General features: G+C 44.0%; 1 protein-coding gene across 2 annotated transcripts in view; it reads right to left on the bottom strand.

The window, feature by feature from the left end:
• The window catches only part of LOC129841537 (plexin-A1-like), a 253451-nt gene that overhangs the window by 47536 nt on the left and 178962 nt on the right, over positions 1–26953 (bottom strand). For both annotated transcript variants that reach the window (XM_055909850.1, XM_055909860.1), the window contains exons 11-16: positions 20161–20257; positions 16755–16945; positions 9168–9319; positions 4906–5029; positions 4638–4774; positions 401–568 (exon numbers count right to left, since the gene is read on the bottom strand). In XM_055909850.1, the coding sequence (XP_055765825.1) occupies positions 401–568; positions 4638–4774; positions 4906–5029; positions 9168–9319; positions 16755–16945; positions 20161–20257 (869 nt within the window). The remainder of the gene's footprint in view (positions 1–400; positions 569–4637; positions 4775–4905; positions 5030–9167; positions 9320–16754; positions 16946–20160; positions 20258–26953) is intronic.

The following is a 26953-nucleotide window of genomic DNA, read 5'->3' as shown; positions in this document are numbered from 1 at the left end:
CATACTTGGCTCAGTGCTAAGACTAATGCCCAATCCCAAATCAACCCCTACCCGCTGTGCACTTGTGGAAAATCTGAGACGACTGGATAGGTCTAAGCAATATAGTTGCAAGAGGGCGCTAGTGCCATATTACTTGCCTTACACCTATCCAATCCTCTCAGATCTCCAAATATAACTAAAATAAAACTGTCCATCAAAAAGATCTAAAGCGATCTGTTAAAACCGGTTAAGACTAGTTCCAACCAGTTTTAGACCAGGGCCTGTGTCCACTGAGTAGAAGTGCTGATCTAGGATCAGCGTTGCATCTAAGATCATAATGATCATATAGACAGATCCTAGATCAGCACTTGTCTCAGATGCTTTGTCAATACAGGCCCAGTTCCAACCGGTTCCCACTCACCTTGCAATAGTCCAGTCAGGTTCAATCTTGAGGATGGTGGGGTCCTCGGTGTAGTTGAACTTGACCTCTGGGTTCCTGAGCTCAGCTGAGTTGATGTCCACCATGACGGGGGTACCGCCGGGAGTCAGACCCGCCGGCGTCACACACACTATCTCCCTGGCACTCCGCCTGGAAGGGCAGAAGGAGTGTGTTACATGAAGAAGGAACATAGGCCGTCATTGTAAATAAGAATCTGTTCTTATCTGACTTTCCTAGTTAAATAAAGGTTAAATTAAATAAATAAAAACAATGGACAATAAAGTATCGTATGTCACCGGGTGATGTGTGTATTTGACATGAAGGGAAGAGTATATCACACACACACACACACACACACACACACACACACACACACACACACACACACACACACACACACACACACACACACACACACACACACACACACACAGTGCAGAGAGCCCAAGTGCTTTCAGCTTTTCAGACGGGGGTTTCGTCAGACAGACTTTCACAGAGCTCTGGCTTCAAAGACCTGCTCTCGCTGCTCTCTGTCTCCCTGACTGATCTGGAGTGGCAGAGGCCCAGAGAACGCCGGTCATCCCTAGATGATGCAACCCTCTCAGACACCTAGCCAGCTGTGCTGTGTTACGAAAGTTTTGCGGTTCGGGTTAGTTGGACAAACTTTGCACTCTACTTCCATCTCCTCTGATGAAATGTTTTTGTGTTGGCAAAGCAGACAGCAGAAGCCTGCCGTGTTTGAACATCTGCATAATGTGAGTGTTCCTGCGAGTGTACATATTAGCATGCATGTATGTGTGTGTGTGTGTGTGTGTGTGTATATATGTTTGCAAGATTCTGTAGAATGCATATGAATCGATGCACATGTATGGCGCGTGTGCATACACACGGTGTGTGCATGCGTGTGTGTGATGAGTGCACACACTTAACTATCCTACACGACGACTATTTCATACACAAATCCCATCTGTTATGGACAAGAAATTGAGAGGAAAGAGGGAAAAAATACTAGCGAGACGACAGCAGCTGAGGGGGAACTAAGTGGAAGGGAAAATATGCAAGGATGCTTTTCCGCGAGCACATCCCTGCTGTCTCGTAAGAAGCAATTTAAAACGCCCCATCTTCCAGGGCTCCGCTGAAAGGTGTACAAGGGGAAGAAGGGAAGGAAAAAAGAAAAAAGTAAAGCGCCTTTTCCATATTCCGCTTGCACCACTACGTTGCCCGGGCAACCGCATCCACAACACTCGCCGGCGACACCCGCGGTATGCCGTACATATTTTGACAAGGTTGTCGTCGGCCGGTTCAAAAGAATGGGAAAAGAGAGTGAGAGAAAGAAAGGGAGAGAGAAAGAAGGGGAGGAAATTGTTTTCAGAGGGAGATAAGTGGCTGAATGACTCGGGTAAATAGGCTTTGATTAAAGCGGCCGCGTTGAACTTGGAGATGAAAGACAAGACGTGACGCGCGAAAAAGAGAAAACGCTTTCCAAGTCCATTACTTTAGAGACATAGAATGTTGCTAAGCTAGAGTGGGTCTGAAAGAACAATGCTTTGTGTGTGCGGTGCATCTCAATGGTTTAGAGTTGGTTGCTCTCCTCGCCTTCATCTGCACTGCTATAAACTAGACAAGGTGGCATCAAACCTCCGGTGGGAATCCATCACCTTGAATTCACCTATCCTGTGTTTTCAGATCAACGCAAATGAAGGTGAGGAGAGATGAAGGGACCTTTAGACTATTGAGATGAGCCCCATATGACTGGACCAAAACAGCTCAATATGTAGCCTTTCATACAGTATATTATCGATATTGCCATCAATTTAGATCATACTATTTTTCGTAATTCCAATACTATATCAAAGACTGCAGCTTTCTTTCCAGAACCTGTCAAGGCTTTAGCTCAACATGTTTCCCGCGATATCAACAGATGCCATTGCTGCATGCATATATGCCTCTTGTACAAACCATGTCACATACGGCTGTCTATATACCACCCACCAATCATGTTGATAGAGCCTTGTGCACAATTACGTCTAAAGCTAATTGGTCCGGAAAACTACAGTCTGCGTTGCAAGATAAATGTATGGGTATGTCCTGGGTGAGGAACGTTTGTCTTCTCCCATGTTCTCCTCTGATTCAGTTCGCTTTCGACATTTCAGAGAAATTCCCAAACCCTCTTCTTCGAGAGGTGTTAACGAGGCACTCGTTCTTCTGTGAGATGTTCCCGCCATCTGCTAACACATGTTCATTTGAGGCTTTAGATGAGTGCACGGTACGCTGCGAGTTCGCTGTGTGTGCGCGTGTGTGTGAGTGTATATATACAGTACCAGTCAAAAGTTTGGACACACCTACAAATTCAAGGGTTTTTCTTTATTTTTTACTATTTTCTACATTGTAGAATAATAGTGAAGACATCAAAACTATGAAATAACACATATGAAATCATGTAGTAAACAAACATTTCTTCGAAGTAGCCACCCCTTTCCTTGATGACAGCTTTGCACACTCTTGGTATTCTCTCAACCAGCTTTGTGAGGTAGTCACCTGGAATGCATTTAAATTAACAGGTGTGCCTTGTTAAAAGTTTATTTGTGGCATTTTTTCCCTTCTTAATGCATTTGAGCAAGTCAGTTGTGTTGTGACAAGGTAGGGGTGGTATACAGAAGATAGCCCTATTTGGTAAAAGACCAAGTCCATATTATGGCAAGAACAGCTCAAACAAGCAAAGAGAAATGACAGTCCATCATTACTTTAAGACATGAAGGTAAGTCAACACGAAACATTTCAAGAAATTTGAAAGTGTCTTCAAGTGCAGTCACAAAAACCATCAAGTGCTATGATTACAGGCTTTCATGAGGACCGCCACAGGAATGGAAGACTCAGAGTTACCTCTGCTGCAGAGGATGTTCATTAGAGTTACCAGCCTCAGAAATTGCAGGCCAAATAAATGCTTCACAGAGTTCAAGTAACAGACATGTCTCAAAATCAACTGTTCAGAGGAGACTGCGTAAATCAGGCTTTTATGGTCGAATTGCTGCAGAGAAACCACTACCAAAGATCACCAATAAGAAGAAGCGACTTGCTTGAGTCAAGAAAAACGAGCAATGGACAATTGACCAGTGGAAATTTGTCCTTTGGTCTGTTGAGTCCAAATTAGAGATTTTTTGGATCCAACTGTTGTGTCTTTGTGAGACGCAGAGTAGGTGAACGGAGGATCTCTGAATGTGTGGTTCCCACTGTGAAGCATGGAGGAGGTGTAGGGGTGCTTTTCTGGTGACACTGTCAGTGATTTATTTAGAATTCAAGGAACACATAACCAGCATGGCTACCACAGCATTCTGCAGCGAATCGCGATCCCATCTGCGCTTAGTGGGACTATCATTCTGTTTTTCAACAGGACAATGACCCAACACACCTCCAGGCTGTGTAAGGGCTATTTGACCAAGAATGAGAGTGATGAAGTGCTGCATCAGATGACCTGGACTCCACAACCACCTGACCTCAACCCAATTGAGATGGTTTGGGAGGAGTTGAACCGCATAGTGAAGGAAAAGCCGCCAACAAGTGCTCAGCATATGTGGGAACTCCTTCAAGACTGTTGGAAAAGCATTGCCAAAAGAGAATGCAAGAGAGTGCAAAGCTGTCTATTTTGAAGAATCTAAAAAAATATTTGATGCCTTCACTATTATTCCACAATGTAGAAAATAGTGAAAATAAAGAAAAACCCTGCAATGAGTAGGTGTGTCCAAACTTTTGACTGGTACTGTACGGGCGAGTTAGAGCGTGTGTTTCATCATGAAAGACTATGGAGACAGAGATCACTCGCTACAGGAGAACAGACATCTCCGTGTCGTGCCTTCTCACCTTTCTAGCTTCTCCGGTAGAGTGTTTGAGAACTTACCCAGCCCGTAACGTATAGCACAAAAGGGAAACGTGATTCACGTAGAGCATTTTTCAACCCTAATTCCAGATCATTTGTCGTCAATGGAAAGCAAATAAGTAAAATCCATACACACAGAGGTCGGTCATCCCCGTAACAGAGGAAGTCATTCCCAACACAAATGAAGTCATACCAGTAACAAGCCATTTCCATCCACAAATGGTTGGCGGTCATTCGCATCCACAATTCTGGTTCTTCCTTGCCATAACATCAAATAAACCAATATAGTTAGCAATGCAGCCTTACACACTACAGTCATTGTTACAGGGTTGTCAGAGAGCTCACCTCTCGAAGCGACAGGGGTGTAGGCCGATCTTGATCGCCACAGCGCTGCCTGCATTGAGGTGGCTCCCCTCGATGGTGATGCGGGTGCCCCCCGAGAGGGGGCCTTTGGAGGGCTGCACACGCGTGAAGTAGGGAGACTGGGGAAGAGGAACACATCAACACGTGTCAGGAATTCATTTGTTCTGGGATCAACTGTTTTTTTCCCCCAATGATGAAAGGACACAACATTACAGAAGGACAATTGAGCACAGGTATGATTGGGGCTTACCACAAAAGTGAAGGCCTTGGGTGAGATGGCTTTGTAGTCGGCGTGTGTGCAGTCCCTCACACACACTTCCACATGAGCCTCTTGCACTCGGTAACCTGTCGCGTCAGCCAGCTTACACACGATCCTGAGAGAGCGAGAGAGAGAGCGAGAGAGAGTAAAAAAGAGAGCGAGAGAGAGAGAGCAAGAAAGTGAGAGAGAGAGAGAGAGCGAGAAAGAGAGCGCGAGAGAGAGAAAGCGAGAGAGAGTGAGAAAGAGAGCGAGAAAGAGAGCGAGAAAGAGAGCGAGAAAGAGAGCGAGAGAGAGAGAAAGCGAGAGAGAGAGTGAGAAAGAGAGAGAGAGTGAGAAAGAGAGCGAGAGAGAGCGAGAAAGCGAGCGAGAGAGAGAGAGAGAGTTGGTGAGTGACACTACAAATATGATCATCATAACCATTGACCTATTCACAGCATTAGTCCAAGGGTAACCATGCCACAGAGCACAGCAATGGCCTTGCCCATATCCATAGCCGGGATACAGTGTGTGATGGTGATGACATCCACTTGTACCTGGAGAGGTATGATAGGAGAGAGAGGCTCCATTTTGTGTCTGTACGACGGTATTAGAGGATATTATAACCCCATAAGCCTTGTGTTTGGCCTTGGGCGGCGGCTGGCCAAATGAAAATCCATTTTAGAAATGATTGAGGCAGAGGACGAGCGTCTGAGGAGGATGGGCACCGCAGGCGAGAACACACACACACACAGACATGGGCACATGTCAGTAATCTGCGCACGCACACACACACACAACGGATTGTGCACACACACACGTAGCCCTAGACCTCATGTTTCACCCGCCTCAGACACTCCAGACTGTTAATTAGCCAAATAGAAGGAGAGAGAGAGAGAGAGAGAGAGAGAGAGAGAGAGAGAGAGAGAGAGAGAGAGAGAGAGAGAGAGAGAGAAAGAGAGAGAGAGAGAACTGGGTTTAAGTGGGGGGAGGGTGGTGATTAATTGAACGAGCTCGTATCCTTCCCATCTCGTTGCTGTCCCCCCCTCCCTCCCTCCCTCCGCCTGCGATGAGTTATTAACTCTGCTGCTTTTGTCCTCGCTGCAGGTGGCCACGGCAACCGCTCTCCATCGCTGCAGCGATGACGTCCGCATTCCGATGCAATTGTTTATTTGTTTGGTCTCACGCAGGGAAGGACAATGATTACAGCGAGGAGACTTTTTAGCAGATAATTAACATTCTCACTGGAATCATTACAGTGAAGATAAGGGGACTATTAAGCAGTCAGAGTGGAAGAAAATAAAAGAGAGAGAGAGCTTAAGAAGCTTGATGAGATGTACAGCTCTGTTGGTATATGTGTGTACTTCATTTTGCATGTGTGCACATGTCTGTCTGTCTGTCCATCTATTTTATTTCACCTTTATTTAACCAGGTAGGCTAGTTGAGAACAAGTTCTCATTTGCAACTGCGACCTGGCCAAGATAAAGCATAGCAGTGTGAACAGACAACAACACAGAGTTACACATGGAGTAAACAATAAACAAGTCAATAACATGGTAGAAAAAAGAGAATCTATATACAATGTGTGCAAAAGGCATGAGGTAGGCAATAAATCGAGTAATTACAATTTAGCAGATTAACACTGGAGTGATAAATCATCAGATGATCATGTGCAAGAAGAGATACTGGTGTGCAAAAGAGCAGAAAAGTAAATAAATAAAAGCAGTATGGGGGTGAGGTAGGTAAATTGGGTGGGTAGATGTACAGTTGAAGTCGAAAATGTACACCATAGCCAAATACATTTAAACTCAGTTTTTCACAATTCCTGATATTTAATCCTAGTAAATATTCCCCGTTTTAGGTCAGTTAGGATCACCACTTTATTTTAAGAATGTAAAATGTCAGAATAATAGTACAGAGAATTATTTATTTCAGCTTTTATTTCTTTCATCACATTCCCAGTGGGTCAGAAGTTTACATACACTCAATTAGTATTTGGTAGCATTGCCTTTACATTGTTTAACTTGGGTCAAACGTTTTGGGTAGCCTTCCACAAGCTTCCCACAATAAGTTGGGTGAATTTTGACCCATTCCTCCTGACAAGAGCTGGTGTAACTGAGTCAGGTTTGTAGGCCTCCTTAATCACACATGCTTTTTCAGTTCTGCCCACAAATCTTCTATAGGATTGAGGTCAGGGCTTTGTGATGGCCACTCCAATACCCTGACTTTGTTGTCCTTAAGCCATTTTGCCACAACTTCGGAAGTATGCATGGGGTCATTGTCCATTTCGAAGACCCATTTGCGACAAAGCTTTAACTTCCTGACTGATGTCATGAGATGTTGCTTCAATATATCCACATCATTTTCCTCCCTCATGAAGCTATCTATTTTTTTAAGTGCACCAGTCCCCCTGCAGCAAAGCACCCCCACAACATGATGCTGCCACCCCCGTATTTCACGGTTGGGATGGTGTTCTTCAGCTTGCAAACCTCCCCCTTTTTCCTCCAAACATAACAATGGTCATTATGGCTAAACAGCTCTATTTTTGTTTCATCAGACCAGAGGACATTTCTCCAAAAAGTATGATCTTTGTCCCCAATGTGCAGTTGCAAACCGTCGTCTGGCTTTTTTTAAATGGCGGTGTTGGAGCAGTGGCTTCTTCCTTGCTGAGCGGCCTTTCAGGTTATGTCGATATAGGACTCATTTTACTGTGGATATAGATACTTTGTACCTGTTTCCTCCAGCATCTTCGCAAGGTCCTTTACTGTTGTTCTGGGATTGATTTGTACTTTTTGTACTTCTGCACTAAAGTACGTTCATCTCTAGGAGACAGAACGTGTCTCCTTCCTGAGCGGTATGACGGCCGTGTGGTCCCATGGTATTTATACTTGGGTACTATTGTTTATGCAGATTAACGTGGTACCTTTAGGCGTTTGGAAATGACTACCAATGATGAACCAGACTTGTGGAGGTCTACAATTGTTTTTCATTTGATTTTCCCATGATGTCTAGCAAAGAGGCACTGAGTTTGAAGGTAGGCCTTGAAATACATCCACAGGTACACCTCTAATTGACTAAAATTATATCAATTAGCCTATCAGAAGCTTCTAAAGCTATGACATCATTTTCTGGAATTACCTAAGCTGCTTAAATGCACAGTCAACTTAGTGTAGGTAAACGTCTGACACACTGGAATTGTGATACAGTGAATTATAAGTGAAATAATCTGTTTGTAAACAATTGTTGGAAAAATGACTTGTGTCATGCACGAAGTAGATGTCCTAACCGACTTGCCAAAACTATAGTTTGTTAACAAGACATTTTTGGAGTGGTTGAAAAACAAGTTTTAACCTAAATGTATGTAAACTTCCGACTTCAACTGTATGTGACCTGTGTGTGTGTGTGGGCTGAGCTTGACCAGACCAGATTCCACTATGACCTTCGTCCAATCTCCACACCGTGCACACCATTTAACTCTTAACCTCTGATGCTCATTGCCGTAACCTACCTCCCCACCCTAACACCTCCGCCATTACGACTCTGACAGGGTTACGGAGATGACACGGCCAGTCGCCCCCCCAGAGTCGCTCCAAGTGCAGAACATCCCTTTTAATTACCCTGACAACTTCGGTGTGTGGACCACCGCCGTCACCACCGTCCTTGTCATCAAGCAACGCGCCTTAATTGTAACAGGGGTTAAGCGTTAGCCCCCCGCGCTTGGAGGTGATTGTGGAGGTGACATTAACCCATGACAGTGACACAAGCAATATATTTACTTGTTGATGGCCAATGTGGTGGTTGGGGAGATGCAGCTTTCCTTTTGTCACCTTTGTCTCTAAACAAATCAGGTCCTTAATGTCAGCGTCAAACACTCACACTACGAGTCAGTGTGAGTCTATGACGTCGACAGGAATTGGAAAAGGACGAAAAGGGTGTTTGTGCGAGCTCTGTATCTCTCTGGGGATGGAAGGGAGTCCGTCAAGTCTCCTAGGAGACCAGGAAGTAAGAGAACGCAAACAATGGGTTAAAAGAGGAGGAACGGGAGAGGGAGAGACTGGAGCATGTGTGGACAGAGGAAGAGAGATAAATATATAACGATAAAATGGGGCTAACAGGGGAGGAAGTGGTTGGGAGGGAGGGATAGACAGACCAGGAGAGAGAAAAAGTATAGCATCAAAACAGAGGACAGAGGCCGCAGAAAAAAAAAAGAGACAGAGAGAGAGAGAGAGAGAGAGAAAAGGAGTGAGGAAGAGAGAGCGAAATTAAAAGTTGCTCACTGTTCAGCGCTTATGTACTCGGCCTCCACGGGGGTGCAGGCCACCTTGCCGATGCGGACCCCCGTCTGGATGTCCTTGAACTGCAGACCCAGGTTCTCCCCCGTGATGGTCAGCATGGTTCCACCCTGTCTGGGACCCGTCTCTGGAGACAACTGGAGAGAGGACAGATATTAGGGTCGTTTGAAAAATAAACATTATTACTAGACCAAGGAAAGGCCCTCTGACTATGACACGTTGACTGCACCCTCATAGGTACAGTCAATTCGGGTTGAAATGGTACTGTGAACTGGAATGTCCATTCGAGTAGCCTATATTCTTGTTCGGCAGAAAAATCTCAGAGAAGTCTTCAAGCTACGTGAATGTCTGTCGAGAGAGGCTAGTAGCGTACATCTAACGTTTCCACAGGGCGCAGCGTTACATTTTGACCACAAATGTGGTACAGGACCTGGACGGGGGGACGGGGACTGAAGCACAAGTTCATGTCCGGTCCGCTATTTGCAGCTTCCACAAGTGATCTTGAACACAGCTTAGTGTACGGAAAAATGACATTTTCAAAAGGTTGCGTCAGCGGTTTACTGCTGTGTTTCTTCACCCATCCGACTCCTTTGTCAAAACACCAGTTGGCATCTCTCTCTCTCTAACTCAGCCTCACTATTAATCTACTAAATGCTATTAGAAAGAGTTCAAGTTATGACCCTTTTTCTGTAGTGAATGACCCTGAGGGTGCTTTAGAGGTACTCACAGTAATGGCTGCCCACAGCTGCCCTGTACTAATCAGTGGACCATTCATCTTGCCCCATACAGACAGCGGCCCTGTCTCTATCGTTCATCACTAGCATGATTAAGACCTGCGCTAATTACATCAGCGCTGGGGGGCGACTTCCATTTGTCTGACTCCCCTCTCCCCGGTTATTCATGGTTATTCGCTCAAGCCCCCTACAACTGCTGGTCTCTGAGGTGACATTTTGACCCCCGGCTGGACATATTTGGTGTGTGTGTGTGTGTGCATGGAAGGGTATACACATGTGAGGTAAGCACTCTCACAGGCATTAGTGTCTCTCTCTCTCACACACACACATATCCACACACATGCACAGACATTCACACATGCAAATGTGCAAGAATACACACACAGGCCCTATTGGAGCACAGCAGGGCACATTGACTGAACACAAACAATGCCATCGCTGCGTAACTACGGGTATTCTCGCCTCGGCCCGCTGTGACCCTCTCTCTCTCTCTCTCCGTCTCTCGGTATCTGTGTGCGTCTCTCCATTTCTCGCTCTTTCTCTCTCCGTCCATCTACTGTTTAGTAACGTTCATCTATAGGAACTGAATGCATGTCTGTATTTTTGCTCCCTTTCAAGGGACATGCTAGAGGCTAGCAATGACATACTGTAACATTACAGCAGGGGACCTTCCAGGGGACCTGCTAACATGGCACAACCGAAGCAGAGCGGTTTAAAAACTGTAAATATGACACGGACGTCGTACAAAAACTGCCAAATAGCAGAGAGCAGTTTAACGACCGTTGCATGTGGTGCATTATCAAACAAAGCGGGTGCGTGTCACATGTACTATCAAACGGACAAAGGACAACACTGAACGTTACACCTGGCTGATTCTTTGCACGGAACGTATCAATCAATCCAGTAAGAGAGCGAGAGAGCGAAGAGGAGGAAATTCAAAAGCGAGAGAGAGAGAGAGAATAACGAAGAAAAAAAAAAGACTTCTATAAAGAAAACGAGAGAGCGTTTTGACTGCGCCGCCCGCGCTCTCTGTGTGTGTGGCCTATTGTCGTCACTGTGTGCAGCGGATCTGGTCTGGAGATAGCATCTGGTAAGTCTGAGAGGAGAGAGCTGAATCGAAGATGAATACAGTGGAGCAGGCAGAGCCCTATCACCCAAATGAAAGGGAACATCTACCACTGGGAGAGAATCTACTCCGATGGAGAGGGGGGCTGGAAATGGCCTCTGGGTTTCGTTGGCAGACAAAGAGGAAGCGCAGAGGATCTGCACGTCGCGTGAACAGCACACATCTAGTCGGGGACAATTAGGTCTCAGATGGTCATATTGAAGCATTTGAGCCATAAAGTTGGACATCGCTGGACATTCAGTTATGTGAGTTTACAGCAGCAAGAAAAAGAATGTGAACCCTTCGGAATCACCTGGGTTTCTGCATAGATTGGTCATCGAATTTGATCTGATCTTCATCGAAGTCACAACAATGGACAAACACAGTGTGCTTCAACTAATAACACACATATTATTGTATTTTTCTTGTCTATATTGAATACATCATTTAAACATTCCCAGTGTAGGTTGGGAAAAGTACGTGAACCCCTAGGCTGATGACTTCTCCAAAAGCTAATTGGAGTCAGGGGTCAGCTAACCTGGAGTCCAATCAATGAGACGAGATTGGAGATGTTGGTTAGAGCTGCCTTGCCCTATGAAAAAACTTACAAAATTTGAGTTTGCTATTCACAACAAGCATTGCCTGATGTGATCCATGCCTCAAACAAAAGAGATCTCAGAAGACCTAAGATTAAGAAGTGTTGACTTGCATAAAGCTGGAAAGGGTTACAAACGTATTTCTAAAAGCCTTGACGTTCATCAATCCATGGTAAGAATATTGTCTATAAATGGAGAAAGTTCAGCACTGTTGCAACTCTCCCTAGGAGTGGCCGTCCTGCAAAGATGACTGCAAGAGCACAGCGCAGAATGCTCAATCAGGTTAAGAAGAATCATAGAGTGACAGCTAAAGACTTACAGAAATCTCTGGAACATGCTAACATCTCTGTTGACGAGTCTACGATACGTAAAACACTAAACAAGAATGTTGTTCATAGGAGGACACCACGGAAGAAGCCAATGCTGTCCAAAAAAACCCATTGCTGCACGTATGAAGTTTGCAAAAGTGCACCTGGATGTTCCACAGCACTACTGGCAAAATATTCTGTGGACAGATGAAACTACAGTTGAGTTGTTTGGAAGGAACACACAACACTATGTGTGGAGAAAAAAAGGCACAGCACACCAACACAAACTGTAAAGAATGGTGGAGGGAGCATCATGGTTTGAGGCTGCTTTGCTGCCTCAGGGCCTGGACAGCTTGCTATCATCGACGGAAAAATGAATTCCCAAGTTTATCAAGACATTTTGCAGGAGAATGTTAGGCTGTCTGTCCACCAATTGAAGCTCAACAGAAGTTGGGTGATGCAACAGGACCACGACCCAAAACACAGTAAATCAACAAAGAAGAAAATATGCCTTCTGGAGTGGCCCAGTCAGAGTCCAGACCTCAACCCAATTGAGATGCTGTGACATGACCTCAAGAGAGCAGTTCACACCAGACATCCCGAGAATATTGCTGAACTGAAACAGTTTTGTAAAGAGGAATGGCACAAAATTCCTCCTGACCGTTGTGCAGGTCTGATCCGCAACTACAGAAAACGCCAAAGGAGGGTCAACCTGTTATTAAATCCAAGGGTTCACATACTTTTTCCCACCATTCGCTGTGAACGTTTACACGGTGTGTTCAACAAAGACATGAAAACGTATAATTTGTTGTGTGTTATTAGTTTAAGCAGACTTTTTTTTTGTCTATTGTTGTGACCGAGATGAAGCTCTGATCAAATTTCATGACCAAATGATGCAGAAATCCAAGTATTTCCAAAGGGTTCACACTTTTTCTTGCCACTGTATGTATGAATTCATACCTGGAACACATCATGCATATTTCACATGAAGCAATAATAGATGTTCTGAAACATAGGAAGAATATGATGGACCTGGTCATACGAACTGGACTTAATCCCAGTAACAGACAGAGATAGAACTTTCTAGAAACAAGCCTACAGGGTCACTATGGAGCTACCGTTATACATCCATTATATAGGTGCTTCGCAAATCAATCATTGTCCATTTCACTGAGGAAACACTAGCTGTAGTCAACATTGCACTGTAGAATTACTGTTGGGGTGAAAAACTGGATAATAAATATACCCTTGTACTCAGAACTAGTACACTTTAATAAAATATATCACAAACATGAATAATGTTGTTTTGAAGATCAAAATGACAGTGGAAGAAAGGTCCTTTGTCAAACAGCTGTGGATGTGGTATTCATTGAGTGCTATAATACTGCTGTGGTGGTGTGTTTAGTGTTGTAACAATGGTAAATCGCTGTGGCTAGGTCGATGCACTCTAGAGGGGGAGGAAGAGAGAGAGAGAGAAAGAGAGAGAGAAAGAGAGAGAGAGAGAGAAAGAGAGAGAGAAAGAGAAAGAGAGAGAGAAAGAGAGAGAGATAATTACAGGAGAGAGAAATGGAGAATGAGAGAGCTTAACACACAATGTCCAGCAATAGCCAATATTGCAGCTTAACAATACATAGGGGAGGGCGGGGGAGCAAAGAAATCAGTCGCCTTTCACAATGAGCAGTTCCAACAGAGAAAGAACACACACACACACACACACTTAATTGGTTTCCGAGGGTGGTCTTAATGCTGCTCCACAAACCCTATGAGAACTGCTGGGGAGATGATGGATGATAGATAGAGGGCCGAGAAGGAGGCAAGGCCAACCCTATGACAGTTTATTGCTGCATAAATGACGTGTGTGTGTGTTAGGTTACGGGTGGCTGTGTGTGCGTGTGTGTATTTGTTGATATTTGTGGGGACAAGTCACAAGGGAGCCGGTTGTTTTTGTTTGTGAATGCAAGATCAGTTCATCTTTCTCCCTCACGGGAGAAACGCATGAAAACCTCAGGAAAATTAACACAATTCTTATAAGTCAATTTTGTAGTAAAGTGAGAGAGAGCAAGAGAGGGAGGAGAAGGAGAGGGAGGGAAAGATACATGATGAAGGAGGGAAGGGAGGGAGAGATAGAGGGCCACAGCAGGCTTAGGGGGTAAATTACTTATAATTATGGTGAAATGGCCTTTCAGTGTGCCCCACTCTACATCCAAGCGAGAGAGAGAGCGAGACTAATGCAACTACCACTAGCAATATTAAAGCATTACGGTGTCCATATTAGGACACCGTCAACCTCACTTTGACAGGCTAACAATGTGGATCCTACCACTCACTATTGTACAATGTCAAACTGAGCAAGTTCACAGGGAGAAATATAATTAAATGCCTCTCAATCCCAGTCGTCCCAATGAAATTACTGGCTAATCCACTAGGTCATAAAGGGCCACACAGTGGCTAATGCACTTAGCGAAGTACTAGCATTATAACAGGCTAACAATGTGGTACCCTACCACTCACTATTGTACCGTGTCAAACTAAATTTAGAGTTAATAGCGAGAAATTGCACAAAACGCCTCTCGATCCCCATGCCTTGAATCCCAGTCGAACACTTGTCCAAATGAAATTAGGGGCTAATCCGCTAGCTAATAAAAGGGCCACAAAGTGGCTAGCGTACTTAGATTAGCGCGAGCGAGAGAGCGAGCGAGAGAGAAAATAAATAACAGAGCACGGAGAACGAGTCCAAGTTTAGGGAAGGAGGGATTTGAGAGTAGGGACGTTGAGAAGCAGGGTAATATTCAATTTGGGTGGAAGATGAAATGGTCTTTCTAGCGTAAGAGGGATGTGTTCTTCAAGGAAGAATGAGACTCTTTCAGTTCGTCATCTGTCCACTGTCGAACGTTCCTGTAATGTTCATGTCAGAGGAAAATAACACGGCAGTGTCAAGGCAGCGTTGTAACAATGCCTGGTGGGCCGTTGGTTATTTTTGTCCTTTTTGTGTCTCACTGTCGAAGTCTCTCTTTCTTCCTCCTCTGTCTATCTTCTCTATTCACTCGTCTTTCTTGCCTTCCAAACCCTCTTCTCCCACCTCTCTTTTTGAAGCTCTTGTACTGTACCACTGCTTTTTTCCACTGTGTGCTGTTTGTGCTACCAACATCTTCCCCTCAGGCCAAGCTTTAATCCCCCCCCCCCCCCCCCCCCCCCCCCCCCACACACACCTCTTGTGCGCTTGTTTTAAAGAGATAAGTGAAGCGCGGGTGAGAGAGGGAGCATTAGCTAATGGATTTATCTGTGTGCCAGTGCCCCAATTATCCCAATATCTCCATTAAAGGAGAACTTCCCTACTTAGGAACCTACTCTATATTTTTTAATGTAAATGAACAAAAGGCTCCTAAAACACCCAAATACATCCTTTTACAAACAGCAAAGCACTCAGTATCGTGATGCAGGTCTTTAGATGCTGTACACATGGTTGTGTCATTCCGAACTTTATCCGCAACGTTCTAATCCATTTTGTGGAAGTCGAGTGATATTGGTGTGCATGCGTGTAGTTTCTCATTCCCATTTCCTCTCGTCACTGTGCGCTACAGGTAACTGTCAAAATAAAGGAAACACTTTATTTACTCACGCAAGTTGTTCTGGTATCTCGTGGTGACCTGTAGCTAAGTTACGTTGCCAGTCACTCAATCACAAGCTCAGCCAGGCTGGAATGAGAAAGTACACACAGGCACGCCAATATGCACACGCAGGCAGTTGTCGCTTGAGTTCAACAAAATGCATTATAACGTTGCAGATAAAGTTTGGGAATGACACAGTTTCACGTGTACACGACCTACATCACGATACTGAGTGCCATTTGTAAAAGGACGCTTTTTTTGTTGTTGTTGTTGTTGTCTTTGTACATGATTTTTGGATGCCCTGGAGCTCCAGAATGAGGACCAGGAAGTCAATCGCTGCTGGGGGTAAGTTTCTCAAAACCAATTAAATTTGCAAAAGAAAAGTGTGTGGACCTTTCTAGAACATGGCATTTACACAAAAAAATACAGATTAGGTTCCTAAATAGTGAAATTCTCCTTTAAGCATTCAGAAACTGAGGGGATCCGTGATCCGTTCCCTCCGCAGTTAAGAAGCATACACATTTTTCAAGGTGGTGTTAGTGGAAAACAAATGGAAAAAAAGGGGAATGCATTTCATTTCTGAAAAACAGTAGACTCCCCATCTCATTTGTGTAACAATTAGAATGAGAGAGAAGGGGAATAGAGAGAGAGAACAAATCTGTCTACATTCATACAGCAGTGTGTGTGTGTGTGTGTGTGTGTGTGTGTGTGTGTGTGTGTGTGTGTGTGTGTGTGTGTGTGTGTGTGTGTGTGTGTGTGTGTGTGTGTGAGACAGACACAGTGCTACACTGTTGGGACAGTGACCTGGGCCACGGCCAGACGAGGACCACCGCTATGGCTACCCACTTCAACAGCTGGTAACGTCACGCCACTCTCACACACACACACACACACTCCTCCCTTCATCAGTCGTCTCGGTGCTCAGTGACGTCCCGTAGACTGCCTCCCCTGTCCTGCCCATCTGTAAGACTATACAGTCTCTGTGTGGGCAAGCTACCTCTCCAACTGTGTCCTCTATCCCCTATTATACCCTTTATGCCATGTGATGCAAATACCTAACCTCACATTGAAACTTGACTCCAATTCCTTGCACACTTAACTTAAATGTCTGAGGATGTCCTAATATGGATGCCGTATTATTCCCCCTGAGTTGAAGGATTTCCTTATATGGATGCTGTTCGCTGCCCACCCTAGTACCACCCTCCCCTTGCCCACCCGTACCTTTATGATCTTGGGGTGGGCACAGCGACTGTTGCCCGTGGTGGCATGCATCCAGCTGCTCTCCTGGGGGGCACATTCCTGCCTCAGGGAACACTTCTTCTCCTGGACGCACCAGCCACATTCAAACCTGGGGTCAGCCTTCAGACACATCCCACAGCTGTCCCTCAGGGCAGGGCACTTATACAGGTGGGCTGGAGGGAGGAGGGGGAGAGAGAGGAGGAAGTGGGGGAAGGGGTGAGAGAACATGTTTAATTAGCATCCGAAAGCCTGAATTGACACCAACCCTGTCCGACATAGGTCACAATTTAGTCTTGCAAAGTATGTCACACATGTCACCTCTAAAAATCAAAAATCTTCAACGATATTACACGACTCCATTTTTTTAATACGCAATGAAGCAAAGCGGTACTTCAAATGGCCGCAAGAATTCGACGGAGGAACATTTTCAGCCTCTCAAATCCCATTGGTCATGCTTTAACTTGAAAGTAACCCTGGGCCAATTAAATGATACTAAATGGGTGATTTAATTACATTTACATATCGGGAGTTAAGCGAGGGAGCATCGTTATATGGTTATCTTCGTTAAAATGAGGATGAGGGAACCACATTGAGAGAACGTGAGAGACACACACCACATGAGAAACACACCTAATTTAACTGTGATTGAAAAACTGAATTGATTCAGACAATCAGGTGTGTTGCTGCTTGGTTGGAGAAAAACCCTGCACCCATACTTGTCTCCCTCCCAATCTGTCACTGCCTACCTTTCACCACCTCAAACACTCACCCATCATTGCCACTGAGATACATTGTACTCACTAGTCAGACAAAGTACAACGCTACACTTCTCATTGTGGTACATTGTGTCTGAATCTGGATTGTTGTGGGGTTTGGCTGTAGAGGCTTTAGTGAACAATTCCCTAAACGTGATGTTATCTTCCATCTCACATCGCAGCAGGAGCCCCTGCTTTACAACCCCCCACTGCCGTGGTGACAACAACAGCAAAACGCTGGGCGTACACAATTTAACCACGGAAGACATCACTTATTTTCGGGGGGGGGGGGGGGGGTTCTACTCCCTAGTTGGTGTGTGTGTGTTTAATCACGATCCACAGGGCCCTGTTTGTGGAACGGCGGCGCTAAACACACACGTGCGAAGCCACATACACGCACACGAAGGCACGCACACGTCGAGACACCCGCCCACACCGAACCACCCACGCCACGCCTAAGTAACCGACGCCACAGAAAGGTGAGTGTGAAGTGACTGTGTCCAGTTCTGAGGCTATGGGTGTGCGCTCATAACATGTGTGCGTGCATTTCTGTGACTTTCTAAATACCACACACGGGATGTATGGTCGTTTCCCCACATCCCTAACACATGCAACACACCCTTGCCAGCCACACATTTGCCATCCACAGAGTTGCATTTTAGCACGGTAGAAACTTACTGAGCTATTTGAGTATATTTGAACCTTATAGCGTGTCAGAGCATGTATATAACTTCCCGACTTGGCTTGCAACTAGCCCTTTTGGTCACTCTATGAATGATTTAACGTGCAGCGGTAGCTTACATAAAACGAAATCTCCATGCTACTGCCATGGCTGTGGCCATCCACTTGGAGAAGCTCCCACAGGGCGTCGAACAAGTGGCGACAGTGGGTGGCAGACATTTCAGAACGTTTCTGGAGTACCACAGAACTGTGTTACCCTTCTGAGCTAAAGCCTAAGACATGACCGCAGGGAGCTAACACAAGTCACAGAGGTTTGCCCATGATAGGAGTGTGGTTCACCGAACCTCCTCTGTTACGCATACATTGCTATATGTACAGTGCATTCGGAAAGTATTCAGACGCCCTTCCCCACATTTGGTTAAGTTACAGCCTTATTCTAAAATGGATTAAATACATTTTGTTCGTCATCATTCTACACACAATACTCCATAATAACAGAGCGAAAACTGTTTTTTTTCTTTCTTTCAATTTGAGCACAATTATGAAAAAATAAAAACATTTACGTAAGTATTCAGACTCTTTGCTATGAGACTCGAAATTGAGCTCAGGTGCATTCTGTTTCCATGCATCATCCTTAAGATGTTTCTACAACTTGATTGGAGTCCACCTGTGATAAATTCAATTGATTGGACATGATTTGGAAAGGCACACACCTGTCTATATTCGGTCCCAAAGTTGACAGTGCATGTCAGAGAAAAAAAACAAGCCATGAGGTCGAAGGAATTATCCGTAGAGCCCCGAGACAGGATTGTGTTGAGGCACAGATCTGGGGAACTTTACCAAAAACATTTCTGCAGCATTGAAGGTTCCCAAGAACACAGTGGCCTCCATCACTCTTAAATGGAAGAAGTTTGGAACCACCAATACTCTTCCTAGTGCTGGCCACCCGGACAAACTGAGCAATCAGGGGAGAAGGGCCTTGGTCAAGGAGGTGACCAAGAACCCGATGGTCACTCTGACAGAGCTCCAGAGTTCCTCTGTGGAGATGAGAGAACCTTCCAGAAGGACAACCATCTCTGCAGCAATCCACCAATCCGGCCTTTATGGTAGAGTGGTCAGACAGAAGCCATTCCTCAGTAAAATGCACATGACAGACCGCTTGGAGTTTGCTGAAAGGCACCTAAAGACTCTTAGACAACGAGAAACAAGATTATCCAAGACAATGCAGGAGTGGCTTCGGGACAAGTCTCTGAATGTCCTTGAGTGGCCCAGCCAGAGCCCGGACTTGAACCTGATCGAACATAGCTGTGCTGCAACACTCCCCATCCAACCTGACAGAGCTCGAGAGGATCTGCAAAGAAGAATGGTTGAAACTACCGGAATACAGGTGTGCCAAGCTTGTAGCGTCATGCCCAAAAAGACTTGAGGCTGCAATCGCTGCCAAAGGTGCTTTAACAAAGTACTGAGTAAAGGGTCTGAATACTTATGTAAATGTGATATTTCCCTTCTTTTTTTTCTAATACATTTGAAAAAAAATCTAAAAACCTGCTTTTGCTTTGTCATTATGGGGTATTGTGTGTAGATTGATGAGGAAAAATACAACATAACAAAACGTGGAAAAAGTCAAGGGGTCTGAATACTTTCCGAAAGCACTGTATTTACTGTATTCTAGTAAATGCCACTCCTAATATTTATATATTTCTTAGTGCCATTCTTTTACTTTTAGACTTGTGTGTATTGTTGTGAATTGTTAGATACCACTGCACTGATGGAGTGGTGAACACAAGCATTTTGCTACACGTGCAATAACATCTGCTAAATATGTGTACAGTATGCGACGAATAACATTTGATTTGATATAACAAGACAGTGCTTGCATTTGACATCCACATCCGGGTCCCGGGCGTGCCACAAGACTGTGTTACCCAGCTGAGCCAAAGTCTAGTGCTTACCTTGGATGTTGTAGGGGTTGTCGATGACAAAGTTGCCATTCCACACCACCGATAGGTCCACGGGCAGGTCGCTGATGTCGTTACCTTCGTAGTTATACTGCAACGACACAAATACAGCAACGACACAGTTAGACTCGTATTACTGTGATGTTGTTGCAGTGTCCCTGAAGTTCCCTGAAAGACAACACATTGTTGTTGCTGAGAGTTTATGGTGTGTATTTGTATCATGTTACGCCTGCATGAAACCAAGTTTCCCCTTTGGGACAAAGTTTGAACTGAACTGTTGATTTCTGTTGGGTTTTGATTGACTGAAAAGTGAATAAAATAAAAACATTTTTTTAAACAGTTAGTAAACTAATCTCTTTTCTTTATGTTTTATTTACATTGTTTTAACGCTCATGGCTCATTTGAGTCATGAGCACAAAATGGACTAACACTGTAAGTACACTTGGCCTTCTCTTGTTTCTCTCAGTGAAGACAATTACCCTAATAGGATAGGGTTACATAGCTGCTGATTGTGTAATTCCAAGAACAAGTCCCAGGATGAATTCTTATTAATCAATTAAGTTTCTTAATATTATTGTCCACGATTAACAGGCTCTCTTGTTCAACAGAATTCACTCAAGCACTGATCCTAGATCTCCACTCGTACTCAGACGCTTTGTGAATACAGGCCCTTTAGACGGTACGCGTCTAAATCTCTAACGACTACCTACGACGATGATCCAGCCATGTGACACTAACCTAACGTAGTGGGCATAAATGAAACGCCCGAGCAGCGTTTTTTCCTTTCTGGTCCTGACAAGAGAGAGAGAAGAAAAGAAAAAAATGTGGGGGTACGTTCTCTTATGCACTGTTTAATGAATAACGTGGACTTAAGATGGAGCTTTGCCTTCAGGTCGCAGGCTCCCTCTCTCCATTTCCCCTGAAAATCCGGATGCATCCCGTAGGTATCTGACCACGGTAAGGGTGATCTGCCACTGTCAGCTATATGTGAGTGTGGTACTCTGTTTAGATCGTTTTTCGCCACCCCTGTTTCGACATTGTGGTCCCAACATTTCACATAATATGCCGTTGGAAACAGTAAAAAAAAGAAAAGAAAAAGGAGACACAGCAATGTGCATTCAGTAGATAAGGAGTCCAGCACACCGCAATGGCATGGTACGTGATTGGTTCGTTCATTCGCCGCATGGTGATTGGATGATTTTATTCCGTCTACACAGCCTCCTACAACTAATGAATATTCAGACAGAATTTTGAAAATAAAAGTCATGCTTTTAGACTGAACTTAAAAGACTATTTATTTAGTAGCCATTATATATTTATTGGCTCACTTTACTCAGGGTTACTGCAAGGCTCACCATTGAACATCAATGCAACTTTAATCCAACTTTTCAGTGATAAAGTTGCCACTAATAGGCTACACCAGGGGTCGGCAAACTTTTTCATTTGGAGTGCCAATTTATCTTATCATGTCTACCGACCTGCGTGTCACTTTACTCAGGGTTACTGCAAGGCTCACCATTGAACATCAATGCAACTTTAATCCAACTTTTCAGTGATAAAGTTGCCACTAATAGGCTACACCAGGGGTCGGCAAACTTTTCTATTTGGAGTGCCAATTTATCTTACCATGTCTCCCGACCTGCGTGCCAGTTACGAAGACTTAAAAAAATATATTATAATAATTGTGAAGTGGTTAATACAAATTATATCTAACTCTAAATGAAAATTAGACAAATCTAAAAGTGGCTTCTATTGCCAACTATGTAAAAAATAACCCACATAAAGCCAACAAATAAAAAGATTGCAGCCGGCAGGTCGAAAAAATATCCTGATAGAAATGAATCACACTGGCTACACATGGCTTGAACTTGAAACATTGTATCAACCATCAACTTGGTCCAGCCCAAAGCTTGTGCTAACAACCTTGAAACATTGTACATTGGTTTCCTGCACCCTGAGCTCCGGACAGACACAGACGGAGGCTATTTTGCGCAAGATGGAGAGTGTGAGAGAGAGATATTGATAGTGTGAGAAAAGAAGAAGGTAAAAAAAGAGAGGAGCCAGGCTGAGAGGTAAGCGAAATTAGCATCTCACTCATTATCATGGTGCACTCGTAACAACAATAATAATGATAGTAGTAGTGGAAAATGTATTGTGATTAACAACATTAATGAGAATAATAATACATTTAAAGTAGTAGTAGGCAAGTCTGCCATGTGGCTTTTCAGTCATGTTCAAACCAAATGGTAAATATTGACATTACATTGCACTTTTCACTGACCGTCCCTTCTGTTGTGGCAGGAGGACACATATTTGGCTGTCAAAACTGCACATTTTGGCTTTTCATCCAATAAATATGAGCTTCTTCTTCAGATTTTCTGTACTCTAAAGAAAGATTCTCTTAGGTCTGAGTATTTGTCACAGTGTAATAGGAAATGCAGCTCTGCCTCTACCTCTACCTCTCCCCGGGGGCAGAGTGAGCACAGCCAGTTCTCTCTGGGCAGCCAGGTTTGCCTGAGTCGACCGGTCTCTATGACCAGACTGTGCTCACTGAGTCGGTACCGAGTCAGTGTTTTCCTCAGTTTTCTATCAGTCACAGTGGTCAAATAGTCTGCCACCATGTACTTACTGTCTGTTTAGAGCCAAATAGCATTGGTTTACTTAGATTTTTTGTCTGTCTTTCCAATAGGTGATATATTTGTATGTTTGCCTTTTGATAATTTGGATGGGCCAGATTTTCTGAGTACTGTCCTGATGCTTTGTTGGGTTGGTAATGTTTAGTGAATTGAGCCACTGGTTGAGGGGACTCTTCTCTATGGTCACCTCTTGGCAGTTGAGAAATTGTAATGAGATGAGTGGTGGTCACAAAAATGAAAATAACATTTGGTGGCTCTTTTTTGGATATTAATCAGAGGAGGGAATTGGCCTAATTCTGCTCTACCTACGTTGTTTGGAATTTCTCTCTGTGCCCTGGGGATGGTCTTACAGAATTCCGCATTCAGGGTTCAATTGGGTGTTTGTCCAATTTGTCCAATTCTTGTTTTGTAAGCGCACCCCACACGTCGCTGCCCTATAGTGTAATTGGTTCTAAGATGGAGAGAAGACAAAAAGGAAGAGACTAGCTAACATGTCCCTAGAGAACGGTTGATTTCTCTCAACCTGAAACTTTGACCCTAACGGTCATGGCCTTTAGAGCCAATGGGGTCTCCCCATCGGCTTCCTGAACAACCAATCAGAACATGGTATGACTTGCACGCACAAGCACACACTTTTGGCCACTGGGGTGGTTTGGGTTTTGTCCCCACACAGGTACTTACTGTTGAGAGGGGATGTAGAGGCCTGTTGTTCCAGCAGAGACGTACACAACAGACGAGACTCCCCTGATACACTACAGACATTAATATTTATTCACAGTGGGGTGGCATGGTGTGTGTGGGGCAGAGAGGTTAGGCATCATCCATACCTCCCTCTCCATGTGTACACCAACGCCTGATTAAAGTTTAATATCTCCTATCCTCAAAGGGCCAGACACACACACACCGCCCCTCCGAGCGAGAGTGGGTAACGAAAAGAAAAAAAACACATTTTCAATTCACACATGCGTATTAACACACACTTGTACATGTGTGAAATAGGGCAGATATAAGCACCCACCAGATGATGATTATTCTTAATTAGTACACACACACACACGGTTTATTCACATAGGTATATTCTGCTAACACAACGTGGCCAGAGCACAAAAGTTCTAGAGGTCGCCTGGTGCGGTCAGACACGTGTCAAATGTATCTCTCTCACTGACATGCAGTTCTGCACAAAACTGCTGACGAACTTACTTAGCCCATATGCTATGGCGGGGAAAAAAACCATTAATTCCTGTTTACAGGATACCAATTGGCTTGGGTTTATCTCATATTTATTAGCCGGAGCCTGAGATGTTCCTCTTTCACTAAATGTTCCCGTTGCATAAGATGTTCAAAACAAAACAAACGGAGCAGCACAAATTAACAGCGTGCCTAAAACCGCTCTCCCCCAGAGACACGGGGAAGTAAACAAATAAACTACCATGGGAACGTTTAATGAAGCTAAAGGAGAGAGAGAGAGAGAGGGACTGAGATGGTGAGAAAGAGAGACATTTTCCACTTTTCCCCCCTCTTGCTCTGACAAGTGATATAGCTCAAGGAAGGAAAGATAGATAATTAGGTTTTAGTCCCCAAAAAGTTATGATAAGTGTAGATATTACATCCTTAAAAAAAGACTACTTTTACGTTACCCTGCAGTTTACCTATAAGATGGGCTGATGGTGAAGTACAGTAGACATATTTGGTATTCATATCACAAAATAAATATAATGAGCTCTCCCACAAAGAATTTCAATAGAAAACTAGTAAAAATAGACAATATCCTGCAACCATGGAGAGGTAAATATATGTATGGGAAAATTGCAGTGATTAACTCCTTAGTCAGTTTACTCACTTACTTATGGCGCTGCCTACTCCTGATGATCTGTTTTTCAAATCATATGAGGGAAAAATATTTTCACTTTATCTGGGATGCTAAACCAGAGAAGATAAAGCGAGCCTATCTATATAATGAATATGAACTGGGTGGGTTGAGATGATTAAATAGAAAAGCACTAAACCTCTCTAAAAGCTTCACTTACTCACAAGTTTTACGTGAACCTTAAATGGTTCTCAAGTAAATGACTAAGAAAAGCTCATCCAATGTTTAAAAATGGCCTTTTTCCCTTTGTGCAGATTGCCATGTCTCATTTTTGATTAATTCTAAATGAAACCATTTTCAAGGTCTCTCTTTCAAACGAGCATTGCACAGCTGGTTACAATTCCAATTTCATCCCCTGAAAATAGAGAACAATTACACAACAAATATTATGGTTGAACTGAAATGTGCTGGTTGATAAAATACCTTTGTTTATGGAAACGATGTTTGAAAAGGGTATTTGTTTTCAAATTATTTCGTCAATTGGAATGGTAGAGTTATGTCTTTTATGGAGTCGGAATTGTACAGGAAGGTTTGCTCAATATAAGATTACAACCAAATGATTACAGCGTTACCCCAAAAATGGAAGAGGCAGGTGGCAGCGGGAGGAGGTAGGGAACTGGTCTGTCTGCCAAATATAAAGGATCAAAACTGTCAGAGGAACAAAAAGAGCATAAATAGGAAAGTATACCAGTTTCATTTGAGCACCAGTATGTTGACAGCTGTGCCCTACAGATTGCAAAATAGCTGGGAAGAGATTTATGATGTAACGATTTCATGGCATGAGTTGATATATAAAACGACGCAAGATTCCAGACTTCGTGCTTTTCAGACAAAATTACTGTACAGAATTCTTGCTATCAACAAAATGTGGAATATTTGGGTCGTACAATCATCGCAGCTTTGCAGATTCTGTTGTGAGGATACAGAATCAATAGACCATTTGTTCTGGTATTGCCCTCAGGTAGCCTGTTTCTGGTCTCGGGCTCAGGAATGGCTGAAAACGCACAACATGAATCTAAAATTGACCCTAGATAGCATTGTTGGGAGACCTGGAGAGACCTGGTCAGTCAATTACTAACATACTAATACTCTTAAAAGTACACATCTTCAACTCGCAATCTGGGGATTATATTCGATCGGATAGATTCAAATCTCAGATGGTTGAGGAGCAGCTGTCGGGGAACTGTGTGTGTGTGTGGGGGGGGGGGGGTCTTAGAGGGTTGACGGCCTGGCGGTTGGGAGCTTGGGCCGGTGGCCAATAGGTCGCTGGTTCGGGTCCCCGTTTTGACTTTGTGTGGAGATCTGTCAGCGTGCCCTTGGGCAGGGAGTTGACCCTGGTTGCTTCGGTGGGTCGCTCTGGACGGACGTCTGTTAGACTGACTGAAAGTACTGTAAATGTTGAGCGGCTTCACTGCAGGTAGAGATTGTATGCTTTAATATTCGATAAAATAAAATAAAAATAAAAAAGTAGAAGAGGGATAAGAGATACAGTAGTAGCCTAGATACTAGGGGCTGTTATTGTCATGGTTATTAGCCAGCCAAATCTGTTGTGAAATGTAATGTCATGTTTTGTTTTTATTGTATACAACTGCCTTAATGTTGCTGGACCCCAGAAAGAGAAGCTGCTGCCTTGGCATGGGGATCCATAATAAATACAATACAAATGACGCGGTTACCGTAATAACCGTTTGGTTACCACACAACAAATATATTGTTAAAGACGCACATTTTGTCCTCTCCTAAGCTCCTGACTGCATGTGCTGCCATAGAAATAGTAGGAATAGAACGGGCGTCCCCATTTCAAGTTTATGATGGCATAATGGGTGCACTGGCGGCCATTGCGTGTGTACCCATTGGAGCAAAAGCAGGAAGTAAAAGCAGGACGTGTACCCATCAATCTGTGCTGTGATTTGTGGATTAAACTAAACTGACATAACAAAAACTACATTCCATTGCAGGAGCCACATCAGTTAACATCATTTGAATGAACATTACCATGGACATTGCATCACAGTACCAGGCAGGCATTGCGAGTGTACCCATGAGTTTGCCAGTGAAATAGCCAGGGTTAAGAGGTTCCAAGCCCGTTTTATTCATTCCATTTCTATGTGTGCTGCTGCTGCCTCTGCAGGGTGGGGGCATTGTCTAGGCAACCAAAGACTTGTTCGCTACGGGACCAATAAAACGTGATTTGATTGCTTGTTTCAGCAAGGATCAATAAAGTTTCATCACGCTGTTAAGAGTCCATGTTACTGCAGAAACTGACAACCACAGGAATTCCCGG

This window comes from Salvelinus fontinalis, chromosome 3 (genome assembly GCF_029448725.1).
Source record: "Salvelinus fontinalis isolate EN_2023a chromosome 3, ASM2944872v1, whole genome shotgun sequence".
In the NCBI taxonomy this organism is placed as follows: domain Eukaryota; kingdom Metazoa; phylum Chordata; class Actinopteri; order Salmoniformes; family Salmonidae; genus Salvelinus; species Salvelinus fontinalis.
Note: the sequence above shows the minus strand (reverse complement) of the source record. Positions and strands in the feature narration are given on the sequence as shown.